The 19,386-nt window shown below is 36.0% G+C and overlaps 1 protein-coding gene across 5 annotated transcripts in view; it reads right to left on the bottom strand.

The window, feature by feature from the left end:
• The window catches only part of TDRD7 (tudor domain containing 7), an 86,962-nt gene that overhangs the window by 55,907 nt on the left and 11,669 nt on the right, over window positions 1–19,386 (bottom strand). For 4 of the 5 annotated variants that reach the window (XM_057723848.1, XM_057723847.1, XM_057723846.1 and 1 more), the window contains exons 2-4: window positions 10,152–10,364; window positions 7,222–7,363; window positions 6,057–6,270 (exon numbers count right to left, since the gene is read on the bottom strand). In XM_057723848.1, coding sequence (XP_057579831.1) covers window positions 6,057–6,270; window positions 7,222–7,363; window positions 10,152–10,358 — 563 coding nt within the window. In that variant the 5' untranslated portion in view covers window positions 10,359–10,364. The remainder of the gene's footprint in view (window positions 1–6,056; window positions 6,271–7,221; window positions 7,364–10,151; window positions 10,365–19,386) is intronic. The other variant, XM_057723850.1, reaches the window with a different exon arrangement.

Genomic DNA, 19,386 nt, shown 5'->3' on the forward strand with positions numbered 1-19,386 from the left:
CCAGTTTTCCCAGCACCACCTTGTAGAGAGACTGTCTTTTCTCCATTGTATATTCTTCCCTCCTTTGTCATAGATTAACTGACCACAGGTGTGTGGGTTTATTTCTCGGCTCTCTATTCTGTTCCATTGATCTATGTGTCTGTTTTTGTGCCAGAACCATGCTGTTTTGATTACTGTAGCTTTATAGTATTGTTTGAAGTCCGGGAGGGTTATATTCCAGCTTTGTTCTTTTTTTCTCAAGATTGCTTCAGCAATTCAGGGTCTTTTCTGGTTCCATATGAATTTAGGATTATTTGTTCTAGTTCTGTGAAAAATGTCCTGGGTATTTTGATAGGAATTGCATTAAATCTATAGATTGCTTTGGGTAGTACAGCCAGTTTAACAATATTAATTATTCCAATCCAAGAGCATGGGATATCTCTCCATCTTTGTATGGTCTTCAATTTCCTTCATCAATGTTTTACAGTTTTCAGAGAATATGTCTTTCATCTCTTTGGATAAGTTTATTCCTAGGTGTTTTATTCTTTTTAATGTCATTTTAAATGTGACTGCTTTCTTACTCTCTTTGATATTTCATTATTACTGTACAGAAACACAACAGATTTCTGTATATTAATTTTGTATCCTGCAAACTTGCTGAATTCATTTATTAGTTCTAGTAGTTTTGGGGCAGAGACTTCAGGGTTTTCTATATAAAGTATCATGTTACATGCAAGTAGTGACAGTTTTACCTCTTCCCTTCCAATCTGGATACCTTTTATTTCTTTTTCTTCTCTGACTGCTGTGGCCAGGACTTTCAATATTATGTTAAAGAGAAGTGGCAAGAGTGGGCATCCTTGTCTTATTCTTGAATTTAGTGGGAAGGTTTTCACACTGAGTATGATTTTGGTGGTGGGTTTGTCATAAATGGCCTTTATAATGTTGAAATATATTCCCTCTATACTCACTTTGATGCATTTTTTATCATGAATGGATATATGGAATTTTGTCAAAAGCCTTTTCTGTGTCTATTGAGATGATCATGTTTCTGATCCTTCCTTTTGTTAATGTGGTATATCACATTGATTGATTTGCAAATGTTGAACCATTCCTGTGACCCTGGAATAAATCCAACTTGATCATGGTGTATGACCCTTTTTATATATTGTCAGATTTGGTTTGCTAATATTCTGTTGAGGATTTTTGCATCCATATTCATCAAAGACATTGGTCTTTAATTTTCTATTTCTGTAGTATCTCCTTCTGGTTTTGGTATCAAGATAATGGTAGTCTCATGGAACGAATGTGCAAGTGTTGCCTCTTCAATTTTTTGGAATAATTTGAGAAGCACAGGTATTAGTTCTCCTTTATATGTTTGGTAGAATTCTCCTGTGAAGCCACCCAGTCCTGGACTTTGTTTGCTTAGAGTTTTTCTATTACAAATTCAATTTCACTTCATGACCAGTCTGTTCAAATTGTCTGTTTGCTCTTGTTTCAGTCTTGGCAGGTTGTATGTCTCTAGAAATTTGTCCATATCTTCTAGGTTGTCCAATTTATTGGGATATAACTGTTCATAGTATTCTCTTATGTTTTTTTTTTTTGCATCTCTGTGGTATTAGTTGTTATTTCTCTTCTTTCATTTCTTATTTTATATGCGTCCTCTCTCTTTTCTTCTTGGTGAGCCTAGCTAAAGGTTTATCATTTTTTAAATCTTTTTTAAAAAAACCAGCCCTTGGTCTCGTTGATCTTTTCTATTGTTTTTATGATCTCTATTTCCTCTCTGATCTTTACTATTTCATTTTTTTCTGCTGACTTTGGGCTTTGTTCTTTTTCTAATTCTTTTAGGTGGCAGGTTAGGTTGTTTGACATTTTTCTTGTTTCTTGAGGAAGGCCTCTTAGAACTGCGAACTGCATTTGATGCACCCCAACTTTGCAAAGTTGTATTTCCATTCTCCTTTTGTCTTTTGAGGTATCCTCTGATTTTCTCTTTAATTTCATCACTGACCAAGGTTTTTTAGTAGCACATTGTTTAGTTTCCACATATCTGTACTTTTCTCATTTTTCTTTCTGTAGTTGATTTCTAGTTTCATACCATTGTGGTCAGAAAAAAATGCCTGACATAATTTCGTCTTCTTAAATTTACTGAAGCTTGTTTTGTGGCCTAGTATACGACCTATCCTGAAGAATGTTCCATGTGCACTTAAAAAGAATGTATATTCTGCTGTTTTTGGATTTAATGTCCTACAGATATCTATTAAGTCCAACTGGTCTTTTGGGTTGCTTAAGACCACTTTTACCTTATTGACTTTCTGTCTGGATGATCTGTCCATTGATATCAGTGGGTGTTAGGGTCCCCTACTATTATTGTATCATTATTTTTTATTTTAGCCATTCTGATAGGTGTGTTGTGGTGATATGTCAATGTAGTTTTTAAAAAATATTTATTTGGCTGTGCTGGGTCTTAGCTGCAGCACATGGCATCTTCACTGCCATGTGAAGGATCTTCATTCTGGCATGAAGGATCTTTTTAGTTGCAGTATGCTGGTTCTGGCATGAAGGACCTTTTTAGCTGCAGTATGCTGGATCTTTAGTTGTGACATGTGGGATCTAGTTCCCTGACCAGAGATCAAACCTGGGCCCCCAGCACTGGGAACACAGAGTCTTAGTCACTGGATCACCAGGGAAGTCCCTGTCCACGCAGTTTTAATTTACATTTCCCTAATAGCTAATGAATTTGAACATATTTTCATGTGTTTTTACATGTAAAGTAATTATTGTTATGTTAGGGCTTATGTCTGGACTTTATTGTTTTCTATTTTCTCCCTGTTTCTCATTCTTCTGTTTCTCTTTTCTTGCACTCTTGTGGGTTAATGAACATGTTTGAAAATTCCATTCTGATTTATGATGTTTTTTAGTATATCACTTTGTATAGTTTTCTTATTGGTTGCTTATGCATTTCAATACACATATAACATCACATTCTACTCATATCAATGTTTTACCACGTCAAGTATAAAAACCTTACTTTCATTTAGGTCTCCTTGTCCTCCCTACTTTACAAATACAATTGTTTTCAGTTTTTCTCTACATATGTTAGCACCTCACCAGATGGTGTTATAATTTTTGTTTCAAACTAATATGATTTACAAAACTCATGAGAAGAGGGATAATCCATTTACTTATACCTGTTTTTACCCATTTAAGCCATCTTATATCTTTTCTGTTGAGAGAACTTCCTTTAGTAACTCTTTAAGAGTTAGTCGGCAAATGACAAATTCTCTTAGTTTATTTCCCTTTCATTCCTGAAGTATACTTTTGCTGGATATAGAATCTGTGGTTGGTAGGGTTTTTTTTCAGCACTAAAATGTGACATTCCCTTCCTTCAGTTTCCTCCATGTCTGCGAATGAGAAATCCACTGTCATTAAAACTGGTATTCCCCTAATGGGTGATGTGTCATTTCTCTCTGGCTGTTTACAAGATTTTTTCTTTGTCTTTAGTTTTCAGAAGTTTCATTTGATGTGTCTTGGTGTGGGATTCTTTGTATTCATCCTATCTGGGATTTTCTAAGCTACTTGAACCTGCAGGTTTATGTCCTTAGCCAAATTTGAGAAGTTTTCAGCCATTGTGCCTTCAAATACACCTTTGGTCCCCCGCTTTGTTTTGAAGTTCTGATAATACAAATATTAGACCTTTTCTTATTTTCTCCACAGGTCCCTAAGGCTCTGCTAGATGTTTTCCCCCCATAAGCCCCTCAGTTCACTAGTTAGTTTGTTTTGTTTTAAGTCTATTTACTCTGTTGTCAAGATGAGGTAATTTCTGTTGTTCTATCTTCAAGTTTGCTGATTCTGTTCTCTGTCATATTCATGCCGCTACTGAGCTCATACACTGCATTTTCATTTTGGTTGTTCCATTTGGTTCTTTTTTGTATGCTCTCTTTCTTTGGTGAGTTTTCTATTTTTTCATTTTTTTCAAAAGTATTTGCAATTGCAAATTGAAGCATTTTTACAATACCTGCTTTAAAATCATTGTCAGATAATTCCAACATCTGATTCATCATAATGTTGGTGTCTGTTGTCTTTTCTCATTCAAATTGTCATTTTCCTGGTTCTTAGTATAATGATTGATTTTTTTACTGTAACTTGGATATTTGGACATACATTAGGACAAATGTCCTGTTTTAGCAGGCAGTTACTCTGTTTAGGTTTATCATATACCTCCTGATTCACTTTTGTAGGCTGTGGTTCCAATAATAATTTAGTTTTCAGGGCCTCTATGGTGCTATTCTGATCTGCTACGTTCACTGTTGCTGCTGGGGCTCCTGCTTGATTTCTGTAGGCACTGCCCATGGAAGTAGAATACACTTCCCTGGGCCCCTGCTGCTAGGCAAGAGGGGTGGGAGCACACCAGGCAGCAGGTCAGAGAGCACCACCTTGGGCCCACCTGTGGGCTGCTTGGTGCTGGCAAGGCCTCCACTCAATCACTGCTGGTGCTATCTGCAGGGATGGAAGGCACTTACCTGGACCATGCAGTGGCAACCAGGTGAGAGGTAGGAGACACCAGACACAGGGTGGAGAATGCTCCTCTGGGCCCACAATCCAGGATGCCTGGTTTTGCTGTCATTTTATAGATTCAATTCAAAATCTTGAAATTTAGGCTCACAATCAGAGGACACAATGGTGTCTCAGTCACATACTGGACCCTACTAGTGTGTTGGGTCAAGATCCAAGTTTCTTTTCTTTTAACTTTTTATTTTATATTGGAGTATAGCCAATTAACAATGTTGTGATAGTTTCAGGTGCACAGCAAAGGGACTCAGCCATATATATATATATCCATTCTCCACCAAACTCCCCTCCCATCCAGGCTGCCATGTAACACTGAGCAGACTTCCCTGAACTATACAGTAGGTTTTTGTTGATTATCCATTTTAAATCCAAGTTTTAATTATTTTCTAGACCTTAACAAAAATTATAATAACTAACCATAAACACAATTAAATATATACCATTATGAAAAATATTTAAGGGTTACTTTATAAAAAATGCCAAAACATAAAAAATTAGTACCCTTTTACCTGACTTAAAAAAATTAATTTGTTTTAAATTTTCTAGTGTGGGGGGAGTGCTTCAGGGGAGGGGGACTATCTTTTATACAAAATGGAATTTTTGAACCTTGACTTAAAGGAATATGATATAACAAAATTTGTTTTGTAGAGGTACAAATAGGATGGGAGAATGTGACACTGATTCATCAGGAGATGGCAAGCATTTTCTGTGAAGGGTCTAATAGCACATATTTTAGGCTTTGCAGGCCATACTGTCTCTGTACAACTACTCAACTCTGCACTTGTATAAAAGTAACCACAGACTATAAAACAAAGGAATGTGGCTGTGTTCCAATAAAACTTTACTTACAAAAACAGGCAATGGGCCAGATTTGGTCCATAAGTCATAGTTTGCTCACCTGAGTTACCTCATAAAACCATAAATTTTACAGCCAGAAAGGAACTTTGAGATCACCCAGTTAACATTTTCATTGGACAAATGAGGGTACCACAGCCCCAAAAGAAGAAATAATTTCACTTATTTCACCTGGCTAGTGAATGGCAGCATTCAAACTAAGACTTTAAGGTTGTGTTATTACTGCCAGTCCAGTATTCTGATGCCTGGATGTATAATGCTACTGTATATAATTATGGATATGATTATTGGAACACAGGAGAGGGTACAAATCAGATTTTATTTAAAACTTACAAAATTAATTGTAAGAGGTTTTCAGAAAAAGTAAGCTATGCTGAAATAGCATCTTTGAACAATTTGTGAGAGCTTTTAAAATGAATTTTACAAAGAAAGATTACCAATAATGCACAACAAATACCAAATGAGACATTCAGAGAATGACATTTAGGCAGCCAGGAAAAGTGGGCTAACTAGTAATAATGCATTTCTCTAGTAACATGTGAACTTACATTACGCAGAACAGAAAGTACTTCCTTCTTACCCTGAACACACATGTTTACCATTTATTATCCTAGGCTCACCAAACTTCTCCTTTTAGTCAGACAAAGCTCAAATACCTGTTGTTGGCAGACATGGTCACATGCCTCTGCACTGGAACATCTTTGAATACTTCATTTCCAATAGTTGCACGTAATGTGTAAGGCGCCATTTCAGCATCAGATTTAACTCCAAGAGAGTTTCCTTTGTCTCTTAACAGTGTTGGATTAGGTTTTTTGCTGACAGAAAAATCTGAAGAAAATCCTGGTTGTCTGAGGGTTGCTTTTGGTTTTCCTATGAAGTTAGGCATACATAATGGAATCAATTAGCTTCCCAAAAGCCTGGTTTCATTAAGTCACTCCCCTGTCCAGATGTTTTCTGTCAGTCTCTATTCTCATAACAGTTTGTAAGAATGTGAGGAGGTGGCCACTAGAGGCTTGGTCAGCAGGGGAAGAGCAGACTGGTGTGTACTCAGCAGATGAGGTTCTTCAAAATGTGGCTTCATCTTCGAAACTAGCCCGTTACTTTACCTCTACTCACCAACTAACTTGATGGCAGTCACCTCACATTCTTACAAATGCAGCACACTCAGCCATATATCGGTCCTCCCTTCTCTTCTCCATCAATTTAAATTCTTCCAACTATTAGAGGTCTGGGGTCAAGTCTCTCCTTTGCCATAAAGCCCTCCACTGCCATCTCACAATGATTGCTTTTTTGTCTAAAATGTTCCTTGTGGCAGTTAGACACTGATAATTTTATACTATCATTGAACTATTTCTTGAGAATTTACTTTTAGAAATGATTATAAGCTCCTTGAGATAAATGATCAGTAAACACAGACTGAGTTGCCTATAATATCTTTGTGTACTATATAATTCATGTTTTTCTGAATATAGAGGATTTATAGTAAAAGACATGATTTCCTAAATAAGACATTAACTCAGAGGTTCTTGGTTCAACCAACATTCTGGATGTGGCTTTCCCCCAAAGTAAAGAGTAAAACCACACTTTGCCATAAAAAAAAAAATCTGCGCTGAGTTATTTCACACTGTGTAATTACTTCACTTAATAAGTCATGCTTATCGTGTTCACTTAATTTCAAATGGAAATACTAGCTTCAGGATTTTCCCCTTGATATACGAATGTTAACAAATACAGGTGTTTATCACGAATACAAGCATTATTTCCATGTGACAATATTTTTATAGACAGGTTTTAAAATCTTAGCATGTGAAAGGATCTTACCTTCTAGAAAAAATGGCATGGTTTTCTTTACTCTCATCTGACAATTAACTTGCCGACCAGTTTTCCTTTTAGAACTCCTCTGACGAGCCACAAGCTGAGCAATTCTTGCTGTTTCTGTGCAGGCCATGGCATAGCAGGTAATCTAATTATGAGAGGCAAGGTGAGAGGAGAAACATTTCTCAGATTCACTGGTACCTAGAGGCTGATTTTTCAAAGTGCATCTCTGTGAGTTTACATGTTCCAAATTAAGCTGTGTGCAAATACTCATGTGTTTCTCTCTTTGACAATGTTAGAGCTAAATTATATTTTCTGCAAGAGAAATCAAGTACAGTCCAGCATACTGAATAATAATCTTTCCTCAAACTGAAAATTTCACTCACTTCTTAAACAGGTATTTATTAAGCATCTAAAATGTGTTAGGTACTATAAGAGTAACAAAGGAACCAAAAGAAACCTGCGATTTGCATATATTATCTCAAATAATCTGTGAGATATATTTTATTCCCATTTTTTACATGGGAAAACAGAGGCTCAGGGAAGTTAAGCAAACTTCTCAAGTCACACAGCTAGGCTGTCTCTCTGAATGCAAAGTATACACTCGTAACTGCTATTTGTACTACCTCCCAGAGACCATGAAATCCTAGTCTTGCCAATGCAATGGGTTAGCTGAGTGACTTGGGGCAAATCAGTTTACTTCCAAAATCTCAGTATTATTAGCTGTAAAACAGGGAAGAGCTTAGATCTTGGGTTTTCAAACTGTTCAGTGGAGCCATAGCAGTCCATGGAGTGCCTCAGGGGTATGAGGCCAAGACAGGGCAAGCAGAGGCCCTGCACCTTCAGGCACTACCTAAAATACAGTAGCTCAGCTTTTTATACTTAAAAAAATGGTGGGATATACAGGATATTTGAAAAAGGATTTGAAAAAAGAATGTAGACTATTGAGGTTAGACAATCTCTAGAACCCCATCTAGTGTTAAAGTCTTTGATTCTAAGTTGAAATCAAGAACAGGAAAGCAATGAGGCTTTACACCACAAGCCAAAACATGTTCCTATTCTTTGGTCCAGTAGTTCTATTCCTAAAAATATAAGAATATAATTCAAAAGAAGAAAAGGATACATACCCAAATATGTGCATTAGGGGTTATTATTTTAATAGTCAAAACCTGGAAACATTAAAAATGTCCAAAACAGGAGAATAAAGAGTTGCGTAAATTATAGCATAGTAACTATATGAAACATTACTAAATTATTAGTTAATTCATTCAGACCTTTTATCATTTATACATTCAACACATTTACTAAGCGCCAACTGTTAGAGATTAAAAAAAAAATCTCTTATCCTCAAGAAACTTATGAAGGAAAGACAGGCAAAGAGACTAAACAGAAAACATTATGTCAAGTGTTATACTGGCAGTGTAGGTTTTCTTTTTTTTTTTTTTAAGATTTTTTTCTTTGATATGCACCATTTTTTAAAAGTCTCTGTTGCATTTGTTACAATATTGCCTTCGTGTTATGTTTTGGTTTTTTGGCTGATCTTGGCTCCCTGACCAGGGATTGAGCCCGCACCCTCTACATTGGAAGGCAAAGTCTTAACCACTGGACCACCAGGGAAGTCCCTCAAGTGTTATACTGGATGTATTATAAGGGGCCAAGCAGACAGAAAGGAGGGCTTAAATCCGTCTGGGAGAACCAGGGTTGCTGAAGAAAGTTTTATTATTAATATAATAATTAATTTATATCTGCTCCTTATATAAAATTTATTGCAGATTAGGTGAACTTTGACCACTCTCCCAATCCTGGGCCCCTTTCTCCCCTACCCACTGCCTCCCTACCCGCCCCCACCCCGCCCCAACAAAGGAACAACTATTATAATTTTTGGTGAGAAATAATCCAGACCTATTCTACATATTTACATATATAGAAATGTACCTTGAAAAATGTACTGATTTGGGGGATGGGTGCCTTTCTGTCTTGGATGGTGGTCTGTCCATATATTTTATACTGTACATTGGGCAGAAACCAAGAAGGGAAACTGCTGGGTCACAGGGTATGTGCAACAAAAAATTTACTTGCTACCACCCAACTGCCCACGTTATACATAAAATATTCTTCCAGAGAAACGAGAGGATTTCAAATTGCAGAATAACATGATCACTATTACTAAAGTGTGAAGGCGAGAACAGACTAGGGACAGAAGGGACTAAAGACACGGAGAACAGTAGGGAGGGCCCTGTAATAACCAGAAGTGCTGATGGATCAATTAGAGGCTGAACTAGGATCCAGACAGTAAGAATAGATAGGAGTCAGGTCAAATGATGAGAATTTTTTTTTTTAACAAATCAATGCAATGCATTTATTGGTGAAATTTTTAGTGTAACGTTTGTACAGAAAAGTGTCCAAACCACAAGGCATAGCTTGATAAATTATCACCAAGTGAGCACAACCAGATGTAGAAAGAGAAGATGAAAAGCACTGTGTAAATCCTCCACCTCATGTCTCCTTTGATCACTACCTACTCCCCCAACCCTGCAAATGATGAGAATTTTAAAGAGTTTATTAGATTTGGTAATCAGGAAGTCATTAGTGACCAAAGCAAAAACAGCTGTAGCAGGTCTATAATGAGTGGGTATGACATTTAGGCAGTTAAAGTCTCCAGTACAGTTATTTTGTTTGGACACTAAGACTGGGTAAACTTTAACTTGAAAAATTTTAATTTAATATGGTTAAAATCTTATTTTTACAAAAGAAAGAATTTGAGGGTAAAACAAAAGACATCAGAATCTAGGCTGTGCTTTGGATGCTATTCTATCACTGCCAATCTAGGCTAGTGCTTTTCACTTTGACTTCTAACCTAATTATGAGACTGGAAGTGCCAAACAGGCAGTTAAGAATTGGTTTGACTCTTCTGAAACACACACCTACCCTCTTACCTCTCCAGATCTACTAGTCTCTATCCTGACAACTGCTGGCACACTTCTCAGATAGGCTTCTAGTGTAGGATAACCTAATTGCTTGAAGGGGATCCAGTCTCCAGTTAAGGATCTGTACTCTCCTTGGAGCCGGGGTAATACTATTCCATTCTTATGAGACTGTAGAACAGCTCGTAGCATTTTTGAAACCAGATCTGCTTCCAGCATCTTCACCTATAAGAACACAGTAGAAGGTTACTGTATAATGATGCATTAGTCTGTGAATTCAAATATATTTTCAGAGTTTATACTTGTTTGGGTATTTCATAAACTGCTACTGAATACTTTTTGTGCTATTACAATACAGGGAAATAACTGCTATGGTAGAGAAAAGCATGGAATACTATGAGAACACAAGGGATGTCAGAAAGGCACAAAGGCTAGCCTGGGGAGGGAAGATATCAGGGAATGTTTCCCAGATGAGAGGGGGTCTGATGGAGTCCTGAAGGACAGGATGGAATCAGCCAGGCAAGGAAGAAAGGGGTGTGTAGGGGTTGAGATGGGGGGCGGGGGCGGAGGGGGGGGATGGGGAAAGGTATCAGCCGCAAGTAAAGGGAACAGAAAATTCAAAAGGCACAGAGGTGAGACAGAAGTGCATGGTTGGTTCTGAGAACGCTAGGCAGTTAAGTGGCTGGACATGAATGAACAAAGACTCTAAGCTGAGGATTGAAAGAGGGAGATGGGAGAGGTGAGAAGAGGCAGACCCAGAAGAGACTACTATATTATCCTAATATGTTTGTACTTTTGCCAAAAGTAATGTGAGACCTTGGAGGGATTTTAAACAGCAGAATAAAATGATCAACTCTGCATTTTAAGAAGATCACTCTTTAGTAGCAGGGAAAATAAACTAGGAGGAGAAAGATAAATGAGTTATAAGAATTAAAGATATGGAAGATCTGAGAATAGGGCCTTGGGATAAACAAAAAATCAGGATCAGAGGTAATTAGGAAGTGGAATCAACAGGAATTGATTAACTGGTTTGAATTATGAGGGAGGCCCCCAAATTTCTAGCTTAGAAGCATGGTGGAGAGTAATGTCCCACACATAGGTGGGATAGAGGGAGGTTTGCAAGAGAGGAAGGCAGTGAAATCATTTTGGACATATGGAGGTTGGGATCCTCTTAGGGCAGCCATGCAGTTATATTCATTAGGAACTTACGTTAGAAGTCTGAGTTGCTTATAGATTTGTTGGCCTTCAGCATATATGTGGTATTTGGTGTTCAGGGAGTCAAAAATAAGGTTAAGGAGGGACTGCTGTGGAAAGCTGTCATTTAAGACATGGGCAGAGGAAGAAGAACCTATAAAAGGCTGAGAAAAACGGACCAGAGAGATAGAAGTAGAAAAGGCAAAGTCACAGTGTCATACGAGGGTGAGTCAAAAATTATCTGTACTCTGGTTATTTTAAAACTTTTGTAAATTCTACAGCCAGAGTGCAGATAATTTTTGACTCAACCTCGTATAAACAAAAAGAGGAAAAAGCCAAAAAGAATGGCATGTTCAAAAATGTCATATGCAACAGACAGGTCAAGTGAGAGAAAAGAAAAACGTAACCACTAAATTTTAGTACCAAAGAAATCCATGGGGACCCTTGGCTAAGGATTTTCATTGATCAGCAACAGGCATTTTTCAAGATTAACCACTCATATTTCCTTTGGACTAACAGTAAACAGACTGACGATATATTCAGAGAAGGACATCCAAGCAGCCAGGAAAAGTGGATTTAAGCCTTTCATTAAAGGAAGGAGAAAGTTAAGCCATGGACAATTTGTTAATTTTTCCTTCAACAGTGCTATCCAACAGAACTTTCTGTGATTATAGAAATATTTTATATCTGCGCTATCCAACACAGTAGCCACTAGCCACATGTGGCTACTGAGAACTTGAAATGTGGCCGACATGACTGAGAAAATGAAGTTTTAATTTAATTTAAATTAAATATGGCAAGTGGATACTGTATTGGACTGCACAGAATTCTAGACAATCTTCCTCTTTCTCTAGTTTAGAAAACATACAGGATGAACAGCATATGGTTTTAGCAATTTCCCCATTTAAAAAAGGAGACAAAATAGCTCATCTGTGGTGCTCTTGATTATAAATATGATACTCAAATGACAGCAAATTTTAAATGGTAAGTAAATTAAGTATGCATTATGTACTTCCCTCAACTAAACATTAACTCTTTTCAAATTGTCACCACCAGCACCAACACGATTTAATTAATACTATTAATTAAATAGTAAATTAATTAAATAGTAAATACACTAGGAAAGTCCTATACTAGGTCTATATTCTTATCCTCTCTATAGACAGAAAGACACACATGTATACATATATATACACACATATATTTATATTTATGTTAAAATATATATTTATATTAAAATCTTCATTTAGGTATAATTTACATAAAATACTAATCTTATGTATAGTGTTTATTGAGTTTACATATATAGCATGTAATCATCACCACAATCAAGATCCAGACATTTCTATCACCAAAAATGTGGGGTGTACAATATATGTAAAAGTAAAATGTACAACCACAACAGCACAAAGAATAAGAGGAAAGAAGTGGAAGTATGCTATTGGAAGGTTCTTATACCACACATAAAATAGTATAATATGGAAGACAATAAAGGAATATATTGTAAATCTTATGGCAACCACTAAAATTTCTAAGAGGTTTAACTAATAAGCCAGTAGTAAAGATAAAACAAGATAGAAATTCAATAAAAAATCAGGTAGAAGTAAAAAAAAAAAAAAAAGTTAAGTAGGAAAAAAGAGAAAACAGAAAACAACAACAAAGAACAGAAAGGCAAATAGAAAACATCTAGCAAGATTACAGATTTAAAGGCAACCATACCACTAATTACATTAAGTATAAATGATCAAAATATTCTAATAAAAGTTAGAGATTGGCAGAGTGGATATAAAAGCAAGATTTTCCTATATGCTATCTACAAGAAACCTATTTTAGATATAAATTTAAAAAAAGTAAAACTACAGAAAGAGATATGCATGCAAATATATGACTACATTAATATCAGAACAAGTAATATTACCAAGGATAAACACAACACACAATAATTAAGGAGTTAATAAATCAGGAAGATATAACAATCCTAAGTATGACTCCATCTAACATTAGAGTTTTAAAACACATGAATGAAAAAACAATAGAGTTATGACTGGAGACTTCAAAACTCTTTTCTCAGTAATTGGTAGAGCCAGTAAACAAACAAACAAAAAATCAGTAAGGATACAGAGGAGCTGAACACAACCAACTGACCTAATTGATATTTATAGAACACTCCATCCCAATGATAGCAAAATACACATTCTTTTCAAGAGCACATGGGACATTGACCAAGATGGAATATATTCTGAGACTTAAAACAATCCTCAACCAATTCAGAATAATTGAAATTATACAGAGTATTCTATAACCAGAAATAAACTAAATTAGATATCAGTAACAGAAAGATATGTGAATAATTCTTGTGTATTTGCAAATGTAATAACATACTTCTAAATAACCAGGGGTGAAAGTGGAAAGCTCCTCCAAATAATCAGAAAACATTTTTAAACATATGAAAACAAGATATATAAAAAATTGCTGGATGAAGTTAAAGCAATATTTGGAGGGAAATTTACAGCAGCTTATGCTTACATTAAAAAAAAAAGATTCCAAGTCAATGATCAAACTGCTACCTTGAGAAAAAAGAGAACAAATTATACCAAAAGGAAGTAGAAGAAAGGAATAAAGATGAGAGCAAAATCAATACTGAAATGGTGAAACAGATAAGTAATGAAATAGAAAAAAAGTAAAGGAAAAAAAATGAAACCAAAACTAGTTTTTGAAAACGTCAATAAAAATGATAAACTTCCGGGTAGATTAATCAAGGGGAAAAAAAGAGAAGACACAAATTACTAATAATGTGACTGAAAAGGGAGCCATAAATAAAGATCCTATAGACATTAAAAAGAAAACATTATGAACAACTTATGCCAATAAATCTGGTAACTTAGATGAAATGGATGAATTTACTGAAAGACACAATTTCCAAAGCTCACTTAAGAAGAAACAGATAACCTCAGTATCCTTATATCTGTTAGAGAAATTAAATTTGTAGTTAGAAACCTTCACACAAGGAAAACTCAAACTCAGATGGCTTTATTGGCAAATTCTACCAAACACTTCAGAAAGAATTAATACTGCTTCTACACAAACTCTTCCAAAAAACAGAGAGGAAGAGACACTTTTGAACTTACTTTATGAGGCCAACATTATGCTAATACCAAAACCAGACAAAGATATTACAAGAAAAGTACAGACCAATACCCCTCCTGAACACAAACACAAAAAATTGTAACAAAATATTAGTAAATTAAATCCAACAATATGTAAGAGAAATAACACATCATGATTAACTACAGTTTACTCTAGGAATGCAAGGTTGGTTCAACATTCATAAGTCAATCAATGTAACTGACTATACCAACAAACTAAAGGAGAAAAACCACATGATAGCAATAGCTGAAGAAAAGACATCTGACAAAGTTAAAAATCACTTATATTAATAACTCTCAGAAAACAAGAATAGAAGGGAACCTCCTTAGCCTGATAAAGAGTATCTGTGAAAAACCCACAGCTAATGTCATATGTAATAGTGCAAGAATGAATGCCTTCTGCTTAAGAACGGGAACAGGGCAAGAATGTCCATTCTCTTCACGCTTATTCATTACACACTAGAGGTGCAATCAGGCTGATTTCAAAACTTACTGTAACAGTACATTAGTTGAAATAGTGTGGTATTGACAAAAGGACAGTCACATCAATGGAACAGAACATACAGTCCAGAATTAGACCCACACATAAATGGTCAGCTGATTTTTGACAAAGATAGCAAGGAAATTCAATGGAGAAAGTTCAATAAATAGTGCTGGAATACTATTCATACATACACAAAAAATGAACCTCATACCATACACAAAAATTAAGTTAAAATGAATCATTTTTTAAGGAACCTCCAAAGTGTTTTCCATAGTGGCTGTATCAACTTACATTCCCACCAACAGTGCAGGAGAGTTCCCTTTTCTCCACACCCTCTCCAACATTTATTGTTTCTAGATTTTTTGATGATGGCCATTCTGACCGGTGTGAGGTGATACCTCATTGTGGCTTTGACTTGCATTTCTCTGATGATGAGTGATGTTGAGCATCGTTTCATGTGTCTGTTGGCCATCTTTATGTCTTGTTTGGAGAAATGTCTATTTAGGTCTTCTGCCCATTTGTGGATTGGCTTATTTGCTTTTTTGGTATTAAGCTGCATGAGCTGCTTGTATATTTTGGAGATTAATCCTTTGTCCATTGCTTCGTTGGCAAGTATTTGCTCCCATTCTGAGGGTTGCCTTCTTGTCTTGTTTATGGTTTCTTTCGCTGCGCAAAAGCTTTTAAGTGTCATTAGGTCCCATTTGTTTATTCTTGATTTTATTTCCATTATTCTAGGATGTGGGTCAAAAAGGACCTTGCTTTGATGTATGTCATAGAGTATTCTGCCTATGTTTTCTTCTAGGAGTTTTATAGCATCCGGCCTTACATTTACAAAGGGAGATCAACTCGATGATGGGTGATGTCTTAGAGGGCTGGGACAGGGAGGGTGGGGGGAGTCGCAGGAGGAAGGGGATATGGGGATGTGTATAAATACAGCTGATTCACTTTGGTGTACCTCATAAGCTGGTACAAGAGTGTAAAGCAATTATATTCCAATAAAGAGCTTAAAAAAATGAATCATTTAGGTCCTAAATCATAAAGTTAAAATTTCTAGAGAAATTTCTAGAGAAAACAGGAATAAATCTTTGTGACCTTGGAATAGGCAAAGAATTTTTAGAGCCGTGATGAAAAAAACTGACAAATTGGATCTCATCAAAATTTCAAATTTCTGCTCTTTTAAAGGCTGTTAAGAAAATGAAAACACAAGCCACAGACTAAGAGAAAATATTTTCATAACATACCTGGTAAAGGACTGGTAACTAGAATATATAAACAATACATAAAATTCAATACACAAAATTCAATAATACAAAAAAAGAGCCCAATTAAAAATGTGCAAAACATCTGAACACATACTTCATGAGAATAGAGATAGAGAGAGCCAAAACACATTAAAAGAGGCTCAACAGCATTACTCATTAGGAAGATGAAAATTAAGTCCACAATGAGGTATCATTACACATCTACTAGAATAGTATAAATTAAAAAAACTGGCAGGGTTTCCCTGGTGGTGCAGTGGTTAAGAATCCGCCTGCCAATGCAGGGGACATGGGTTCGATCCTTGGTCTGGGGAAGATCCCACATGGCGCAGAGCAACTAAGCCTGTGCACCACAACTACTGAACCTGCACTCTAGAGCCCACAAGCCACAACTACTGAGCCCACATGCCACAATTACTGAAGCCCATGCACCTAGAGCCCATGCTCTGCAACAAGAGAAGCCACCAATATAAGAAGCCCATGCACTGCAATGAAGAGTAGCCCCCTCTTGCTGCAGAAACTAGAGAAAGCCTGTGTGCAGCAACGAAGACCCAGTGCAGCCAATAAAAATAAACAAACAAACAAACAAATAATTTATAAAAAACTGACAATACGAAGTGCTGATGAGAATGCAGAGCAACTAGAGCTCTTATACATTTCTGGGGGGCATGTAAAACAGTACTTTGAAAAATGATTTGGCAATTTGTGAAGTAAAGCATACATTTACCATATAATCAAGCAAACCCATTCCTACGTAATTTCCCAAGAGAAATAACATATCCACACAAAAACCCATACTTCAACGTTATAGTAGCATTATTCATAATTACCCCAAACTGTAAACAATCCAATTGTCTATCAACAGGTGAATAAATAAGGTACATTGAGACAGTGGAATACTCAGCAATGAAAAGGAACAGACTATTGATACACAAAACCATACTCTCGTTGTATGCTAAGTGAAAGAATCCAGATAAAGAGGCTATATACTGTATGATTCTATTTATGTAACATTCTGGAAAAGGCAAAACTACAGGCACAGAAATTACACCAGTGCCAAGGGCTGGGGGTTGACTCCAAAGAGGGTACAAGGCAATTTGGAGGGTGATGGAGATATTCTTTATCATGATTGTGGTAACAGTTACAGAACTATGTAAGTCTGTCAAAATTCACAGAACTATAAACCAAAAAAAGGTGACTTTTACTTTAAAGTAGATCTCAAGAAACCTGAAAAAAAAGTTCCTTCAAGTTGTGCCCTTTTGCAGTCAACTCTGTCTCTGTCACACATACATTGTCCTGGCTCCAATCTGTCCAGTGAAATGCCTTCTGTCACTACAGATTAGTATTGACTAGTTTTCTTGAGTCTCATCCATGTTACTGCAGTTACCAGCAGTCTATTCCTTTTTATTGATGAGTAGTATTCCACTGTATGGATATACCACAATTTGTTTATCCATTCAAATGTTGATAGCATTTTTTTATTTAAAAATAAAGCTGCTTTCCACTATGGAAAACAGTATGGAGGTTCCTCAGAAAAACAGAGTTACCATATGATCCAGCAATCCTGCTCCTGGGTATATACCCAGACAAAACTATGATCCAAAAAGATACATGCACCCCTATTCATTTCCCCTATTTCCCCTATTTGGAAACAACCTGAATGTCCACTGACAGATAAATGCATAAAGATGATGTAGTATATATATACAATGGGATACTACTCGGCCATAAAAAAGAACAAAATAATGCCATTTGCAGCAACATGGATACAACTAGAGATTATCATACTAAGTGAAGTAAGTTAGAAAGAGAAAGACAAATACCATATGATATCACTTATATGTGGAATCTAAATTATGGCTCAAATGAATCTATCTACCAAACAGAAACAGATTCACAGACATAGAGAACAGATTGTGGAGGGGAGGATGGAGAGGGATGGACTGGGAGTGTGGGATTAACAGATGTAAATTATTATATATATAATGGATAAACAACAAGGTCCTACTGTATAGCACAGGGAACTATATCAAATCTCCTGGGATAAACCATAATGGAAAAGAATATAAAATTTCTGTACAGCAGAAATTAGCATATTATAAATCAACTATACTTCAATAAAAAATAAAGCTGCTACCTAACCTTACACCTAAAACAACTAGAGAAAGAAGAACAAAGAAACCCCAAAGTGAGCAGAAGGAAAGAAATCATAAAGATCAGAGCAGAAATAAATGAAAAAGAAAGGAAAGAAACCATAAGAAAAATAAATAAAACTAAAAGCTGGTTCTTTGAGAAGATAAACAAAATTGATAAACCATTAGCCAGACTCATCAAGAAAAAAAGGGAGAAGATGCAGATCAACAGAATTAGAAATGAAAAAGGAGAAGTAACAACGGACACCTCAGAAATACAAAACATCATGAGAGACTACTACAAGCAACTATATGCTAATCAATTGCATAACCTGGAAGAAATGGATACATTCTTAGAAAAATACAATCTTCCAAGACTGAACCAGGAAGAAATAGAAACCATGAACAGACCAATCACAAGTACGGAAATTGAGGCAGTGATTAAAAATCTCCCAACACACAAAAGCCCAGGACCAGATGGGTTCACGGGTGAATTCTATCAAACATTTCAAGAAGAGTTAACACCTATCCTTCTCAAACTCTTCCAAAATATTGCAGAAGGCGGAACACTCCCAAACTCATTCTACGAGGCTACCATCACCCTGATACCAAAACCAGGCAAAGATGTCACAAAAAAAGAAAACTACAGACCAATATCACTGATGAATATAGATGCAAAAATCCTCAACAAAATACTAGCTAACAGACTCCAACAGCACATTAAAAAAATCATACACCATGATCAAGTGGGGTTTAGCCCTGGGATGCAAGGATTCTTCAATATACGCAAATCAATCAACGTGATACATCATATCAACAAATTGAAGGATAAAAACCATATGATCATTTCAATAGATGCAGAAAAAGCTTTTGACAAAGTTCAACATCCATTTATGATAAAAGCTCTCCAGAAAATGGGCATAGAAGGAAATTACCTCAACATAATAAAAGCCATATATGACAAACCAAAAGCCAACATCGTTCTCAATGGGGAAAAACTGGAAGAATTCCCTCTAAGAACAGGAACAAGAC

The sequence above is a fragment of the Hippopotamus amphibius genome, chromosome 2 (genome assembly GCF_030028045.1).
Source record: "Hippopotamus amphibius kiboko isolate mHipAmp2 chromosome 2, mHipAmp2.hap2, whole genome shotgun sequence".
NCBI classification, from domain to species: Eukaryota; Metazoa; Chordata; class Mammalia; order Artiodactyla; family Hippopotamidae; genus Hippopotamus; species Hippopotamus amphibius.